At 47.2% G+C, this 14,761-nt stretch overlaps 1 protein-coding gene across 9 annotated transcripts in view; it reads right to left on the bottom strand.

The window, feature by feature from the left end:
- Positions 1-8,823: 8,823 nt before the first annotated feature.
- LOC139608121 (carbohydrate sulfotransferase 8-like) overlaps positions 8,824-14,761 on the bottom strand; it is a 30,075-nt gene continuing 24,137 nt past the window's right edge. For 8 of the 9 annotated variants that reach the window (XM_071461635.1, XM_071461616.1, XM_071461625.1 and 5 more), the window contains 3 exons: positions 14,327-14,367; positions 10,415-12,715; positions 8,824-10,152 (listed from right to left, as the gene is read on the bottom strand). In XM_071461635.1, the coding sequence (XP_071317736.1) occupies positions 11,651-12,715; positions 14,327-14,367 (1,106 nt within the window). In that variant the 3' untranslated portion in view covers positions 8,824-10,152; positions 10,415-11,650. Of the gene's footprint in view, positions 10,153-10,414; positions 12,716-14,326; positions 14,370-14,761 lie in introns of all 9 variants that reach the window. The other variant, XM_071461650.1, reaches the window with a different exon arrangement.

Here is a 14,761-nt window from a genome sequence, read left to right as displayed (position 1 = left end):
AGATAGAACCTGCTCAGACAGAACCTGTTCAGACAGAACCTGCAGAGAGACAGAACCTGCTCAGACAGAACCTGCTCAGATAGAACCTGCAGAGAGACAGAACCTGCTCAGACAGAACCTGCTCAGATAGAACCTGCAGAGAGATAGAACCTGTTCAGATAGAACCTGTTCAGACAGAACCTGCAGAGAGACAGAACCTGCAGAGAGACAGAACCTGCTCAGACAGAACCTGCAGAGAGACAGAACCTGCAGAGAGACAGAACCTGCTCAGACAGAACCTGTTCAGACAGAACCTGCAGAGAGATAGAACCTGCTCAGATAGAACCTGTTCAGACAGAACCTGCAGAGAGACAGAACCTGCTCAGACAGAACCTGCTCAGATAGAACCTGCTCAGACAGAACCTGCTCAGATAGAACCTGCAGAGAGATAGAACCTGCAGAGAGATAGAACCTGTTCAGACAGAACCTGCAGAGAGACAGAACCTGCAGAGAGACAGAACCTGCTCAGACAGAACCTGTTCAGACAGAACCTGCAGAGAGATAGAACCTGCTCAGACAGAACCTGCTCAGACAGAACCTGTTCAGACAGAACCTGCAGAGAGACAGAACCTGCTCAGACAGAACCTGCTCAGATAGAACCTGTTCAGATAGAACCTGTTCAGATAGAACCTGTTCAGACAGAACCTGCAGAGAGACAGAACCTGCTCAGACAGAACCTGCTCAGATAGAACCTGCTCAGACAGAACCTGTTCAGACAGAACCTGCAGAGAGATAGAACCTGCTCAGATAGAACCTGCAGAGAGATAGAACCTGTTCAGATAGAACCTGCTCAGACAGAACCTGCTCAGATAGAACCTGTTCAGATAGAACCTGTTCAGATAGAACCTGCAGAGAGACAGAACCTGCAGAGAGACAGAACCTGCTCAGACAGAACCTGCTCAGATAGAACCTGCTCAGACAGAACCTGTTCAGACAGAACCTGCAGAGAGATAGAACCTGCTCAGATAGAACCTGCTCAGATAGAACCTGTTCAGATAGAACCTGCTCAGATAGAACCTGTTCAGACAGAACCTGCAGAGAGACAGAACCTGCTCAGACAGAACCTGCTCAGATAGAACCTGTTCAGACAGAACCTGCAGAGAGACAGAACCTGCTCAGACAGAACCTGCTCAGATAGAACCTGCTCAGACAGAACCTGTTCAGACAGAACCTGCAGAGAGATAGAACCTGCTCAGATAGAACCTGCAGAGAGACAGAACCTGTTCAGATAGAACCTGCTCAGACAGAACCTGCTCAGATAGAACCTGTTCAGACAGAACCTGCAGAGAGACAGAACCTGCTCAGACAGAACCTGCTCAGACAGAACCTGTTCAGACAGAACCTGCAGAGAGATAGAACCTGCTCAGATAGAACCTGTTCAGATAGAACCTGTTCAGATAGAACCTGCTCAGACAGAACCTGCTCAGACAGAACCTGCTCAGATAGAACCTGCTCAGATAGAACCTGTTCAGATAGAACCTGTTCAGATAGAACCTGCTCAGACAGAACCTGTTCAGACAGAACCTGCTCAGATAGAACCTGCTCAGACAGAACCTGCAGAGAGACAGAACCTGCAGAGAGACAGAACCTGCTCAGATAGAACCTGCAGAGAGATAGAACCTGCAGAGAGACAGAACCTGTTCAGACAGAACCTGCAGAGAGATAGAACCTGCTCAGACAGAACCTGCTCAGACAGAACCTGCAGAGAGATAGAACCTGCTCAGATAGAACCTGTTCAGACAGAACCTGCTCAGACAGAACCTGCTCAGACAGAACCTGCTCAGATAGAACCTGCAGAGAGATAGAACCTGCTCAGATAGAACCTGCTCAGACAGAACCTGTTCAGACAGAACCTGCAGAGAGACAGAACCTGCTCAGATAGAACCTGCTCAGACAGAACCTGTTCAGACAGAACCTGCAGAGAGATAGAACCTGCTCAGATAGAACCTGCAGAGAGATAGAACCTGTTCAGATAGAACCTGCTCAGACAGAACCTGTTCAGACAGAACCTGCAGAGAGACAGAACCTGCTCAGACAGAACCTGTTCAGACAGAACCTGTTCAGACAGAACCTGCTCAGACAGAACCTGCAGAGAGATAGAACCTGCTCAGATAGAACCTGTTCAGACAGAACCTGCAGAGAGACAGAACCTGCTCAGACAGAACCTGCTCAGATAGAACCTGCTCAGACAGAACCTGCTCAGATAGAACCTGCAGAGAGATAGAACCTGCAGAGAGATAGAACCTGTTCAGACAGAACCTGCAGAGAGACAGAACCTGCAGAGAGACAGAACCTGCTCAGACAGAACCTGTTCAGACAGAACCTGCAGAGAGATAGAACCTGCTCAGACAGAACCTGCTCAGACAGAACCTGTTCAGACAGAACCTGCAGAGAGACAGAACCTGCTCAGACAGAACCTGCAGAGAGATAGAACCTGCTCAGATAGAACCTGTTCAGACAGAACCTGCAGAGAGACAGAACCTGTTCAGATAGAACCTGTTCAGACAGAACCTGCAGAGAGACAGAACCTGCAGAGAGACAGAACCTGCTCAGACAGAACCTGTTCAGACAGAACCTGCAGAGAGACAGAACCTGCTCAGACAGAACCTGCTCAGACAGAACCTGCAGAGAGATAGAACCTGCTCAGACAGAACCTGCTCAGATAGAACCTGCAGAGAGACAGAACCTGCTCAGACAGAACCTGCTCAGATAGAACCTGCAGAGAGATAGAACCTGTTCAGATAGAACCTGTTCAGACAGAACCTGCAGAGAGACAGAACCTGCAGAGAGACAGAACCTGCTCAGACAGAACCTGCAGAGAGACAGAACCTGCAGAGAGACAGAACCTGCTCAGACAGAACCTGTTCAGACAGAACCTGCAGAGAGATAGAACCTGCTCAGACAGAACCTGCTCAGACAGAACCTGCAGAGAGACAGAACCTGCTCAGACAGAACCTGCAGAGAGATAGAACCTGCTCAGATAGAACCTGTTCAGACAGAACCTGCAGAGAGACAGAACCTGCTCAGACAGAACCTGCTCAGATAGAACCTGCTCAGACAGAACCTGTTCAGACAGAACCTGCAGAGAGATAGAACCTGCTCAGATAGAACCTGCAGAGAGATAGAACCTGTTCAGATAGAACCTGCTCAGACAGAACCTGCTCAGATAGAACCTGTTCAGATAGAACCTGTTCAGATAGAACCTGCAGAGAGACAGAACCTGCAGAGAGACAGAACCTGCTCAGACAGAACCTGCTCAGATAGAACCTGCTCAGACAGAACCTGTTCAGACAGAACCTGCAGAGAGATAGAACCTGCTCAGATAGAACCTGCTCAGATAGAACCTGTTCAGATAGAACCTGCTCAGATAGAACCTGTTCAGACAGAACCTGCAGAGAGACAGAACCTGCTCAGACAGAACCTGCTCAGATAGAACCTGTTCAGACAGAACCTGCAGAGAGACAGAACCTGCTCAGACAGAACCTGCTCAGATAGAACCTGCTCAGACAGAACCTGTTCAGACAGAACCTGCAGAGAGATAGAACCTGCTCAGATAGAACCTGCAGAGAGACAGAACCTGTTCAGATAGAACCTGCTCAGACAGAACCTGCTCAGATAGAACCTGTTCAGACAGAACCTGCAGAGAGACAGAACCTGCAGAGAGACAGAACCTGCTCAGACAGAACCTGCTCAGACAGAACCTGTTCAGACAGAACCTGCAGAGAGATAGAACCTGCTCAGATAGAACCTGTTCAGATAGAACCTGTTCAGATAGAACCTGCTCAGACAGAACCTGCTCAGACAGAACCTGCTCAGATAGAACCTGCTCAGATAGAACCTGTTCAGATAGAACCTGTTCAGATAGAACCTGCTCAGACAGAACCTGTTCAGACAGAACCTGCTCAGATAGAACCTGCTCAGACAGAACCTGCAGAGAGACAGAACCTGCAGAGAGACAGAACCTGCTCAGATAGAACCTGCAGAGAGATAGAACCTGCTCAGACAGAACCTGCAGAGAGATAGAACTTGCTCAGACAGAACCTGTTCAGACAGAACCTGTTCAGATAGAACCTGCTCAGACAGAACCTGCTCAGACAGAACCTGTTCAGACAGAACCTGTTCAGATAGAACCTGCTCAGACAGAACCTGCAGAGAGACAGAACCTGCAGAGAGATAGAACCTGTTCAGACAGAACCTGCTCAGATAGAACCTGCAGAGAGATAGAACCTGTTCAGACAGAACCTGCTCAGATAGAACCTGCTCAGATAGAACCTGCAGAGAGACAGATATGCAGCTGCTGCTCGTCTCTCTGAGCATCAAACATCCTCTGGAGCCAAATGACGTCTATCGTCATGCATTATGCCCCCCCCCCCCCAGCAGCCTGCGGCCAAATGCGCCATTTCAATTACTGCGCACTGGTAGATGGAGATGCGCCGGGGGGGGCGCACACAGACCCGGTTCATTCTGCCCCTCACCCCTCAAAGCGGAATCTGCCTCTGCTGCAGCTGCTGGTCTGGGATCAGGCAGATCCCAGACCTCCGCCAACCAGCATCCGGTCCGTTCACCGGATCAGCACCGACATTTTGTCCCCCCCCCCCCAACACACAGCAGCCTGCACCGTGTTTCCTGATGTGTGGTGTTTGATTTGTTCCAGGAGGAAAATACTTTTAAATAAAGTTGAATTCAAGTTGTAAAAACAGCTTCACTTTCTCTGTCTATGTGGTTTAAAGTGAGGTGCAGACATGCTGCATTCAGGTGCAATCAGAATAACAACAACAGGATGAAAAAACAGACGCTGTTTATTTCAATGCAAATGAAAACATGAAAATACAAACAAGGTGAGTTGTGTCACTTTCTAGGACACTGGGTCTGTCTTGAATAAACTTTATTAACAAGGACACATGCACCTCTGGAAATCATCTGCACAGGCTCTTCAGTGTCGTGGTGACAGGTGCTAATCCCCACAATAAACTGACAACACAGTTTTTATCAAAACTCCAACTGAGGGTCAAAAATATTAAAGTGAGAGTCAAAGGGCGCGTCAGCATCTCTGTGGAACCAGGTCTGAGGATTCATGGGAAAGAAGAAGAAACAAAGATCTGACTGATCTGGATTCAGTTCGAACTTTTCTCTGATCTTTGATTTTGTTGTGTAATATTGATCATTTGAACATTTACTGAAATTAAACCATGTGAAATGTTTCTTCAGGGGAGCCGATAAAAACTCAACACATCTGTGACTGTCTGAACCTCAACCTGAACCTCCTCTGAACCTCCTTACCCGTCTGCACCTCCTGCTGTAGGAGGGGTTTCCCTGTGACGGTCAGTAGTAACAGGGGGCTGATGGGAGACTCTCAGAGTCTTTAAAGAGACTGAACCAGTGACGTGTCTCCATCTGTGTAAAGGACAGAACACAGTTAAATCTCCTCCTCCATCAGTTTTTGCCTCCGGCTGCTCGTGTCTCCCTTTACTGAACAAACCAGCAGAAACACTGGATCCTCTGTGTCTCTAATTAAAGAAACCCTGCAGTTACTTCAATTAGATGAAGTACGAGGGAAACATGTAACGAATTTAAGGATTTAAATATCTCCTAAACCTGCCCGAGGTGCTGCAGCTCCGTTTGTAATCTATGATTTTTCTGTACGCAGAGGGCGGAGGAGGAGGAGGAGGAGGAGGGAGAAGGAGGGGGAGGGGAGTGTCCGTTCCTCAGACATCCGTCAGTCTGACACCTCAGGAACATTTCTTTCACATCGACTTCATGTCTGACGTCCTGAGGCCAGAAGCTGAAGCTGCTGCTCTGAGAGACTCTAATGTCCTGAAGATGAAGATGATGAAGATGATAAATTAAAAGACAGTAAACATGCTAACACTGCTCAGGTTTAGCAGCTACGAGCTTCCTTTCACTTTAAAAAGATGAAATCACAAGAAAAGCTCAGAACGCCAGAGCCTGGTCACCAGAGGTGTTGACGTGGTGAACTCTGCAGCGTGGTGCAGTTAGTTTACTTTTCTTCACCAGGTTAGTTCACAGGATCATCTCTATCTGTGCTGTTTTCTAGTCCTGGTGCAGTTAATAATTAGAATCACCTCCTTGTGGTTGTTTCCTCCACCAATCAGCCATGTTACAGGAAATATGGTCACAGTCTCCTTCCTGAGTGTTTTAGCTGAATGTTATGATGTCACAGTGATGCAGACCTTTGACCTTTTGGATATCACTTCATCATTTTTATCCTTAGACATTTGTGTAAAATTGTGTCATAATTACAGTATGAATTTGTGAGTTATGGCCAAAACCTGTTTTGGGACATTGACCTTTGACCTGTGACCAAAATCTAATCAGTTCATCTTTGAGTCCGAGGTTGTGTCTGAAATCATTCACTCATTCACTCCTCTCTACTCACTATCCAGGGAGTAAAATGAAAAACACTTTCTGACGTTTCTTCTGTCTTTGTCTTCCAGCTCTTCAGGGAGTTGATCTATTTGTTGGATGAAGGATTTTTGTAAGTTTGATTCTCTATTTTATCTGTAAATATGTATGAGCGCCATACAAGCTAGAACCACCACTGTGAGTACAAGGTTTCTCTTTACACGGCATCTGTTAGCCGTTGTTTTCACTGAGTGGTAAAGAGCTGCGTCTGAGAAATGAGATGTGACGTGAATGTAACATGGGAGTCTGTGGGACTGACTCACTGCTGGAGCCAGACTCTAGTGGTCGTTAGAGGAACTGCAGGAGCTGCTCAGTGTTGCTGCTCGGCTCTGAGTCGTCTAAATAAACAGCATCTCACACTGATTCACACACATTTAAATAACTGGATCATAGTTTGAAGCTGAACTAAACTAAAAGCACTGTTTATTTGTCTTGACATAATTCATACAGACAGAAAACAGACACGAAGGACGTGTCGTTTCTCCTGATCCAGACATGATCTGATATATGATCTGATATGAAACTTCTTTTTCTTTTTCTCAAATTCAGTTGTTTTTTTCTGTTGTACTTTTCTACATGAAGTTTCTTTACTGTATTTTTAATTTTCAGACAGAATAATGTGTTATGTGTTGTTTCATGTTCTGCAATAAGAGCAGGATAGATGTTACTGTCAGCTGCCTGCATCATGTTTATGTAATGTGTAGTAATCTGTATATGTATTTATACTGGGCCTTTATTTCTATCAAAAAGAATTGTTTTATACTATTATTATTAATAATAATATTTTGGTTTATTGATCAGTATAATCAGTCTTTAAGGATGTAATGACTGAGGTCTGACTGACTGTGACCTGTTATAATCAGATCTAAGTGTTTTCAGCAGTTAGAACAGATACTGAACCTGAACCTGAACGTGTCTTTATACCTGTGTACACACTACATTCAATGTTTCTCTACTGTGTAAACATGGACGGGGGTTGGGGGGGTGGCTCCTCTGACAGTGACCCTCAGGGCGTCTAAGACCTCATAAGACAAAGAGATGTGGTGGCGGGGGGTGCTGGGCTGCTGCCCCCTGCCCCCCCCCCCCGGAGGCACGGAGGTGACAGACACAGACACGTCTCTTTGTTCTTCATCTGATGGGGAACAAACCGCCGTGGTGAGTGAATCCCTCCACTGTGTGAACCCGGCTCTGAGCTGTGACTCACACTTCACCAGCTCCGCAAACACAATGATCAGAACCACGTCACCTGATTCTCTCTCTGGCAACAAATCAGCTGATGTCTATGTGACGAAGAGCGCTTCATCACCGGACAATGTAAATATGGCACCATGCACTTTGACTGTTAGGGGTATGGGAACATATGCACCTCAATAATTGCACAGACACTTAATCGGAACACATGCACTTTATTGAAGATTGGCACAATACATTTGACAACATTGCATTTTTGCACATGGCATAGCTAGACTTTGCACAATGGGCTGGAATATTTGGGTCCATGGGTTTGTCCTCTTTTAATTGTTATTGGATGGCGGGTGCTGTGTAGGCCACGCAGCTCCACCTGGAAAAGAAGGACATGTGAGTAAATGTGCAGCTATGTGTTACAGAACAAGACCATGAGCTTAGACTGAGCCAAGATAAGGTAATGGTTGATGTAATGTGTATGTGCAATAAGTCTGTGAAGGTGCAACGAGGAAGCATAAATGGGTTAACTACTTACCAGTCTTTTGTCTGCAGGGTGTTCGGGCAAAAGGCTTCCCCTGACAACGGTCCCCATGTTTTATAGTTCCGGGCTAAACCAAGTGTAAATTGGTGTGGGGTGATTCAGAAACATGTATTTTATTGTAGTAGATGTAATGTGGGTTTGGGTTTTGTTTGTTAGTGAGGAAGTGAATATGTCTGTGTGTGGGGGTATGAGAATATGTATGTATGTGGGGCTGTGAGAAAAGGAAAAAAGGTGTTAATCTGTGAACAAGCACTGGACCCCTGTGAGTGGAGTCTCCCGTGGTAATTGGCCAGTGCACAGTATAAAAGGGTGCCATTTTAACAACTTGTGTGTTGCTGTACAGTCCAACCGTAATTGTGGTCCATCTTACAGTCTGGCAGGAACACCTCGGCACAGCTGTGGAGATGAACGGGTCGACATCAGCTGCACACGTGGACTGACGAACCGATCCCAACGAATCATCATCAGATCTGAGGTTTTAATGATGAGACCAGTCACACAGCATCTAAAGCAGCCGTAAAAACACCAGGCATGGCTGCAGAGCGGGAACCTGCTCTCTGCAGCAGGTGTCTTACCTTTGTCCTCCAGCTCCACGTGCTTCATTAAACTCTCTTCACAGAACGTTCAAACAAACATCAACAGACAGGCGGAGAGTTTTATTTAGTGATAAACCTCCTATTAGAAAACACAGGACCAGGATCAGTCCCAGTCCAGAACCAGAACCACCAGGTCTCTGCAGCAGGACAAACACAAGTTACACGATGAACAAGACTCACACAGGTGAGATGGCAGTGTTAAAGTTCAGAGGTCACCTTCATGTTCCTGCACTGACATCCGAGCAGCAGAGAGACGCTCACTTCTCTCTCTCTCTCTCTTCACCCCTGTGACGACCAGAACCAATCAACAGAGGACGACACATTCAGACCACGCCCACACTGAGCTGCTACACAGGTACACAAACACACCTGAGCTACACAACTCTGCACGTTAGTGTGTAAATCTGTGTGTGTTGAAGGTTGGAGCTGTGTGTAACTGTGTGTGTCAGTGTGTGTGTGTCAGACCTTTGTGTTCTTTGTGATCAGTCACTTTAAATGTCACACGGCTGCTGTCACGAAGCTGATCTAAATAAAATACAGATGTTACCTCTCCAGATGTTCTGTGACGCAGCCTTGTCACCTGTTGTCATGTTGCTCAGGTGTTAGCGCTCTCTGCTAACACCACCTGGAGCCTGTCAGTGTGGTCTCAGAGAAATGAGATCAGACTTCACAGAAGTCATTAAAACTCAGTGGCTGTGTTACCACGTTAGCTTCACTGAGGCTGAGATCACGCTAAAGATGAGATCACGTTAAAGATGAGATCACGTTAGTTTGGTAAAGTGTGACAAACCAAAGCATCTCCTTCCAGGGCGTCTGTACTGTGACTCCTTCAGTGTCCATCAACACCTTCACAATGATCCCACCTGTCCCCAGGTGACTCTGGGGGACCTGACGAAGCTGATCAGCTGTTCATCAGCTGTGTCTGTCCTCATTTTATCAGGAGACAACATTTCAGTCCCAGCTGAGTCTCTTCAGTCCACAGTCGTGGAAGCAGAGAAAGAGAAAGACTGAACTTGCTCCTGACATTTAGCCACTGTTACTGTTGAAATGTGAACCCTGAGTTCAGCACTGACATGTTTTACTCTGAAAACTGGTCTGAACTCCTGAGCTCGTCTCAGGTTTACAAGCCCAGGAATCTGTTCTGGGGCCTGGAAGCTGCTACACTGATCTGGGATGTTAGCTCCTCTGTGAGCGTTAGCTTCTCTGTGTGCGTTAGCTCCTCTGTGAGCGTTAGCTCCTCTGTGTGCGTTAGCTCCTCTGTGAGCGTTAGCTCCTCTGTGTGCGTTAGCTCCTCTGTGTGCGTTAGCTCCTCTGTGAACGTTAGCCTCTGTGAACGTTAGCCTCTGTGAACGTTAGCCCCTCTGTGAACTTTAGCCTCTGTGAACGTTAGCCCCTCTGTGAACGTTAGCCTCTGTGAACGTGAGCCTCTGTGAACTTTAGCCTCTGTGAACGTTAGCCTCTGTGAACGTTAGCCCCTCTGAATGTTAGCCCCTGTGAATGTTAGCCCCTGTGAATGTTAGCCTCTGTGAACTTTAGCCTCTGTGAACGTTAGCCTCTGTGAACGTTAGCCCCTCTGTGAACGTTAGCCCCTCTGTGACCTTTAGCCTCTGTGACCTTTAGCCTCTGTGACCTTTAGCCTCTGTGAACGTTAGCCTCTGTGAACTTTAGCCTCTGTGAACTTTAGCCTCTGTGAACGTTAGCCCCTCTGTGAACTTTAGCCTCTGTGAACTTTAGCCCCTCTGTGACCTTTAGCCTCTGTGAACGTTAGCCCCTCTGTGAACTTTAGCCTCTGTGAACTTTAGCCCCTCTGTGACCTTTAGCCTCTGTGAACGTTAGCCCCTCTGTGAACGTTAGCCTCTGTGAACGTTAGCCCCTCTGTGAACTTTAGCCTCTGTGAACGTTAGCCCCTCTGTGACCTTTAGCCTCTGTGACCTTTAGCCTCTGTGACCTTTAGCCTCTGTGAACGTTAGCCCCTCTGTGAACTTTAGCCTCTGTGAACGTTAGCCCCTCTGTGACCTTTAGCCTCTGTGAACGTTAGCCTCTGTGAACGTTAGCCTCTGTGAACGTTAGCCTCTGTGAATGTTGGCCTCTGTGAACGTTAGCCCCTCTGTGACCTTTAGCCTCTGTGAACGTTAGCCTCTGTGAACTTTAGCCTCTGTGAACGTTAGCCTCTGTGAACGTTAGCCTCTGTGAACGTTAGCCTCTGTGAACGTTAGCCTCTGTGAATGTTGGCCCCTCTGTTGTCTGTGACCGGTGCTCTGATCTGTTGATCGGACAAAACCAGACGTCTGGAAGACGAAACCTTGGACTGAGGAACTGTGATGGGAGAGTTTGTCAGTTTTCATACACTGATATTTTGTTTTAAAAAATCTGATAAAACAAACACATAAATAAACAACCTTTGTTTTTTAAAAGAACACAGTGAATAAATCTCTGTTTCTACATGAACTCAGTCTGTTTTCTGTATTCTGTACAGAAACAGGCAGTGGAACCTCAGTAGAACCACAGTAGAACCTCAGTGGACGTCATGTGGATCACAGCTGGTGTTCAGGCATTAATCTGGACACACACTGGTTTCTATAAAAACTGTTACCTCCTGTTTAAAATGGTTTGACAAACAAAGCAGATGAAACACATTTAACAGCGTCACCACAACCACAGGAAACACAACCTCTGCAGGTTCATCCAGGAAAACATCTGGAGCCAGAAACATCTGTCTCAGCTTCAGTCTCAGTGACGTGCAGCATTAAAACATCCTGCAGACAGGTTCCCGTCACAGGTACGACAGTCATCAGCCAGAGCTCAGCTCGACGTGGCAGCGCTGCAGTGCATCATGGTCTACAGCCTCATTCTGAGCCCCTGATGCTCAGTGCAGGTCTTTGAAGGGTTTGGGGTAGTTAAACATCAGGTAGTCCATGTAGTAGAAGTCGAAGGCCTTCTGCCGCTCTGTGGGGTTGAGCTGTGAGAAATATTTCTGGGTGATTTTGGAGGAAGTCCTCTCAGCCAGGGGGTTCCTGTCTTTGAAATCGGGGAAGGTGAGGTTCCTGGGCGCCCCCACGCTCTGCAGCAGGAAGTTGGCTTCTTCCTCCAGACTCTCAAACTTCCCGATGAAGTTGTATCTGAGGAGGCAGGGGTTACACAGCTGACTGACCGGCTCCCAGTGGATGTCCATCCCCACCGGCCGGCGCACATCCAGCAGGTACTGGACAAACTCCCTGAAGGTGACGCCAGCGCCAGTGCGAAGCGCAGCGCGTGTGGCGTTGGCGCGGTATCTGGAGATGATGGGGCGTCCGAACACAGGGTGGTAGTACGAGTTCGGACTCTCAAACTTGTCCCGAAAGGCTGACACCAGGCGCTCAAAGGGCTCCCTGACGAACAGCACTTTGGTGTAGGAGCGGAGTCTCTCAGCGATGCCAGCGCGGTCGTAGCTCTCCAGCCGTCGCAGGTGGTTGGCGTAATGCGCCGCGTCGTGAGGAATGTCTCGTGTGGAGGTGGCGCTGCCGCCCAGCACCATCAGCACCCGCTTCCAGTTGGAGCAGCCGGCTTTGGGCACCTCGCAGTACAGCAGCCTGGACCGGTCCTCTACGTAAACCCGCGACACCTGCCGCTGAGAGACCGGCTGCTCGGTGACACCTGGGTGGTATTTAGCACAGATCTCGCTCAGCAGGCGGCGGCGGGATTCCTGCGTCCTCGCCAGCTTCAGCTGCTGCTCCTCCCCTCCACCACGGGGGGCGCTGGAGGCTGCTACACTGCTCTTCAGAAGCAGCTTCCTGTGCCGTTTGGTGACCGGCTGTTTGGATCCGACCGCAGAGTCCTCAAACACCGACGCAGAGTCAGCCGCCTGCCGCCGTCTGAGGACAGAGACCTCTGACCTCACTGCTCCGCTGACATCACTCTGCTCCGCAGCTGAGACTCTGTCGCTCTCCACATCCTGCAACAGAGACAGTCTGTCAACCACAGCCTGAGTCCAGTGAGGATCATTTTCTTCTTCAGTGGATTATATTTGTGTATAAAACTAATCTTCTGTCTATGTTCAGCTCATAGAACAAGAGTAAATCATGAAGGTTTCACCCTGATTTAGGTCAAGCTACGGTGGCCCTGAAGCTCAACTGACTGCAACTTAAGAAAACACATACAACACATTGTTCAAGGCTTTTAACTTCAAAAGTCACAAATCATTAACAAGTGTGTCCCAGCCTGGTGCATCAGTTTTTAGTGTCCCCTGGAAACACTTCTGTGGTGTTGTGTGTATTTGCAGCACACATGGTGTCAAATTCATGAAGATGTTTTCGGAATTTGTGTTTTGTGTATTTGCAAGTGTTTTCTTAAGTTTTGACCTCCCACGGCCACTGTAGAAAACGGTTTCTGCCACTTGCTTTAAAACAGTGGAATCAGTTTTTTCCTCAGGAGTTTTCACACAGAGCAGCTTGAGACTGTCTCTTTATCATGTTATTCACAGAGACCAGCAGAGTCCATGAGCAGCACCTGGAGACGGTGAAGAGGAAAAACTTCCTGGAACAAAACCAGGCTCAGGCTTGTGAAATGCCATCTGAATCAATATTCAATAAATAAATAAATAATGTCATCAATGTAAAAATGTAAATATATAAGTTAGTAAAAAAATAGCTTTTGTTTCCTAATGCCACATTTATGACCCAGCTCTTTTTATTTCCTCCTGTTATATTCAAACGAGGGGGCGTGGTCATTTGTCAGGTTGACACCAAAGCCACAGCACTGAGTCACACTGAAGAACAAACCTGAGGGTGGCAGTGACACAACATCCATACGAACATCAAAGAAGAGAAGGAAGACGAAACAGTAGAAGAAGAAGCTGCAGTGAAGTTCTGGTGGATGGAGTGACAGATGTGTGATGACTCTGAGAAAAGGAATAAAAGTTGCTTTGGTCTGAATCTATGAAATGACCATGCCCCCTCATTTGAATACAAAAGCAGGAAATAAAAAGAGCTGGGAAATAAATGTGGCATTAGAAAATAAAAGTCTTGTAAATAAATAAATGTGGGTGAAATTCTATAATAAAAGTCCTCTGTAATAAATAAAAAGATTTTTTTTAAATTAAAAAGCAATTTATTTATTTGTATAGCTATACATTTATTTATTAACTGATTTCTTTATTTCATTGCTGTATTTGTGTTTCATATTGATTTAGAGGGTGGGGGCCGTCTGCCTGGACCGGCGGGGTTAACACAGAAGGTGTAGTTTGGGGAAATCGTCACTGGTGTTCAGGGTGAAATATATTCTGACTCACTCAGACTGTTTCACTCTGATATTATCAGGAGATTTGTTTTTATTTTTTGGTTCTCCGTCTGATCTCATCATTGTTGCCCTCATGTCCAGGACAAGAAGAGAGATTTTTAATCTCAGTCAGGTTTTACTTTGACAATGTGTGACTGTTTTCTCGTCATGTCAGTACAACCACTGAACGCCTGACACTGAGGACGTGTGTAGTTGTGATGCTGTGACAGTCCTCCGGGTGTCGCTGTGCCCCGTCTCCCTGCAGCTCCTCAGCTGCAGCTCGGCTCACCTTCTCCACGGGCCACCTGGGAGCCACCGGCACGTTCACACCTGCAGAGAAACACATCAAGCTGGTTACAACACAGCAGCTGATCTGAGGCCAGCGCGCCAACAGACACACAGACACACTCATGAAATGTCATCAGAGTGAGCAGCAGAGGAAAAGGTGATGAAACCACTGACTCAGGTGAAAGAGAGGTTGTTGGTTTGAATCCCACACTGAGCGAGCACAGTATGAACTTCAGTCAGTCTACTGATCACAGCAGCAGCGACACTGACGCTCTGTCCAGGACCCTTCAGCACAGTCAGTCAGTCACAGCCTCAGCTACACAAACAACACAATCAACACACTGAACGAGAACAACACAGAGGAGAGGCAGCTGTGTGTGTGTGTGTGTGTGTGTGTTATTATCCTTCTCATCTTCACCAGAAGAATCAAGAGACA

The sequence above is a fragment of the Trachinotus anak genome, unplaced genomic scaffold, assembly GCF_046630095.1.
Source record: "Trachinotus anak isolate AG129_WGS33_773 ecotype Australia unplaced genomic scaffold, CSIRO_AGI_Tana_v1 ptg000002l, whole genome shotgun sequence".
Classification (NCBI taxonomy): Eukaryota; Metazoa; Chordata; class Actinopteri; order Carangiformes; family Carangidae; genus Trachinotus; species Trachinotus anak.
Note: the sequence above shows the minus strand (reverse complement) of the source record. Positions and strands in the feature narration are given on the sequence as shown.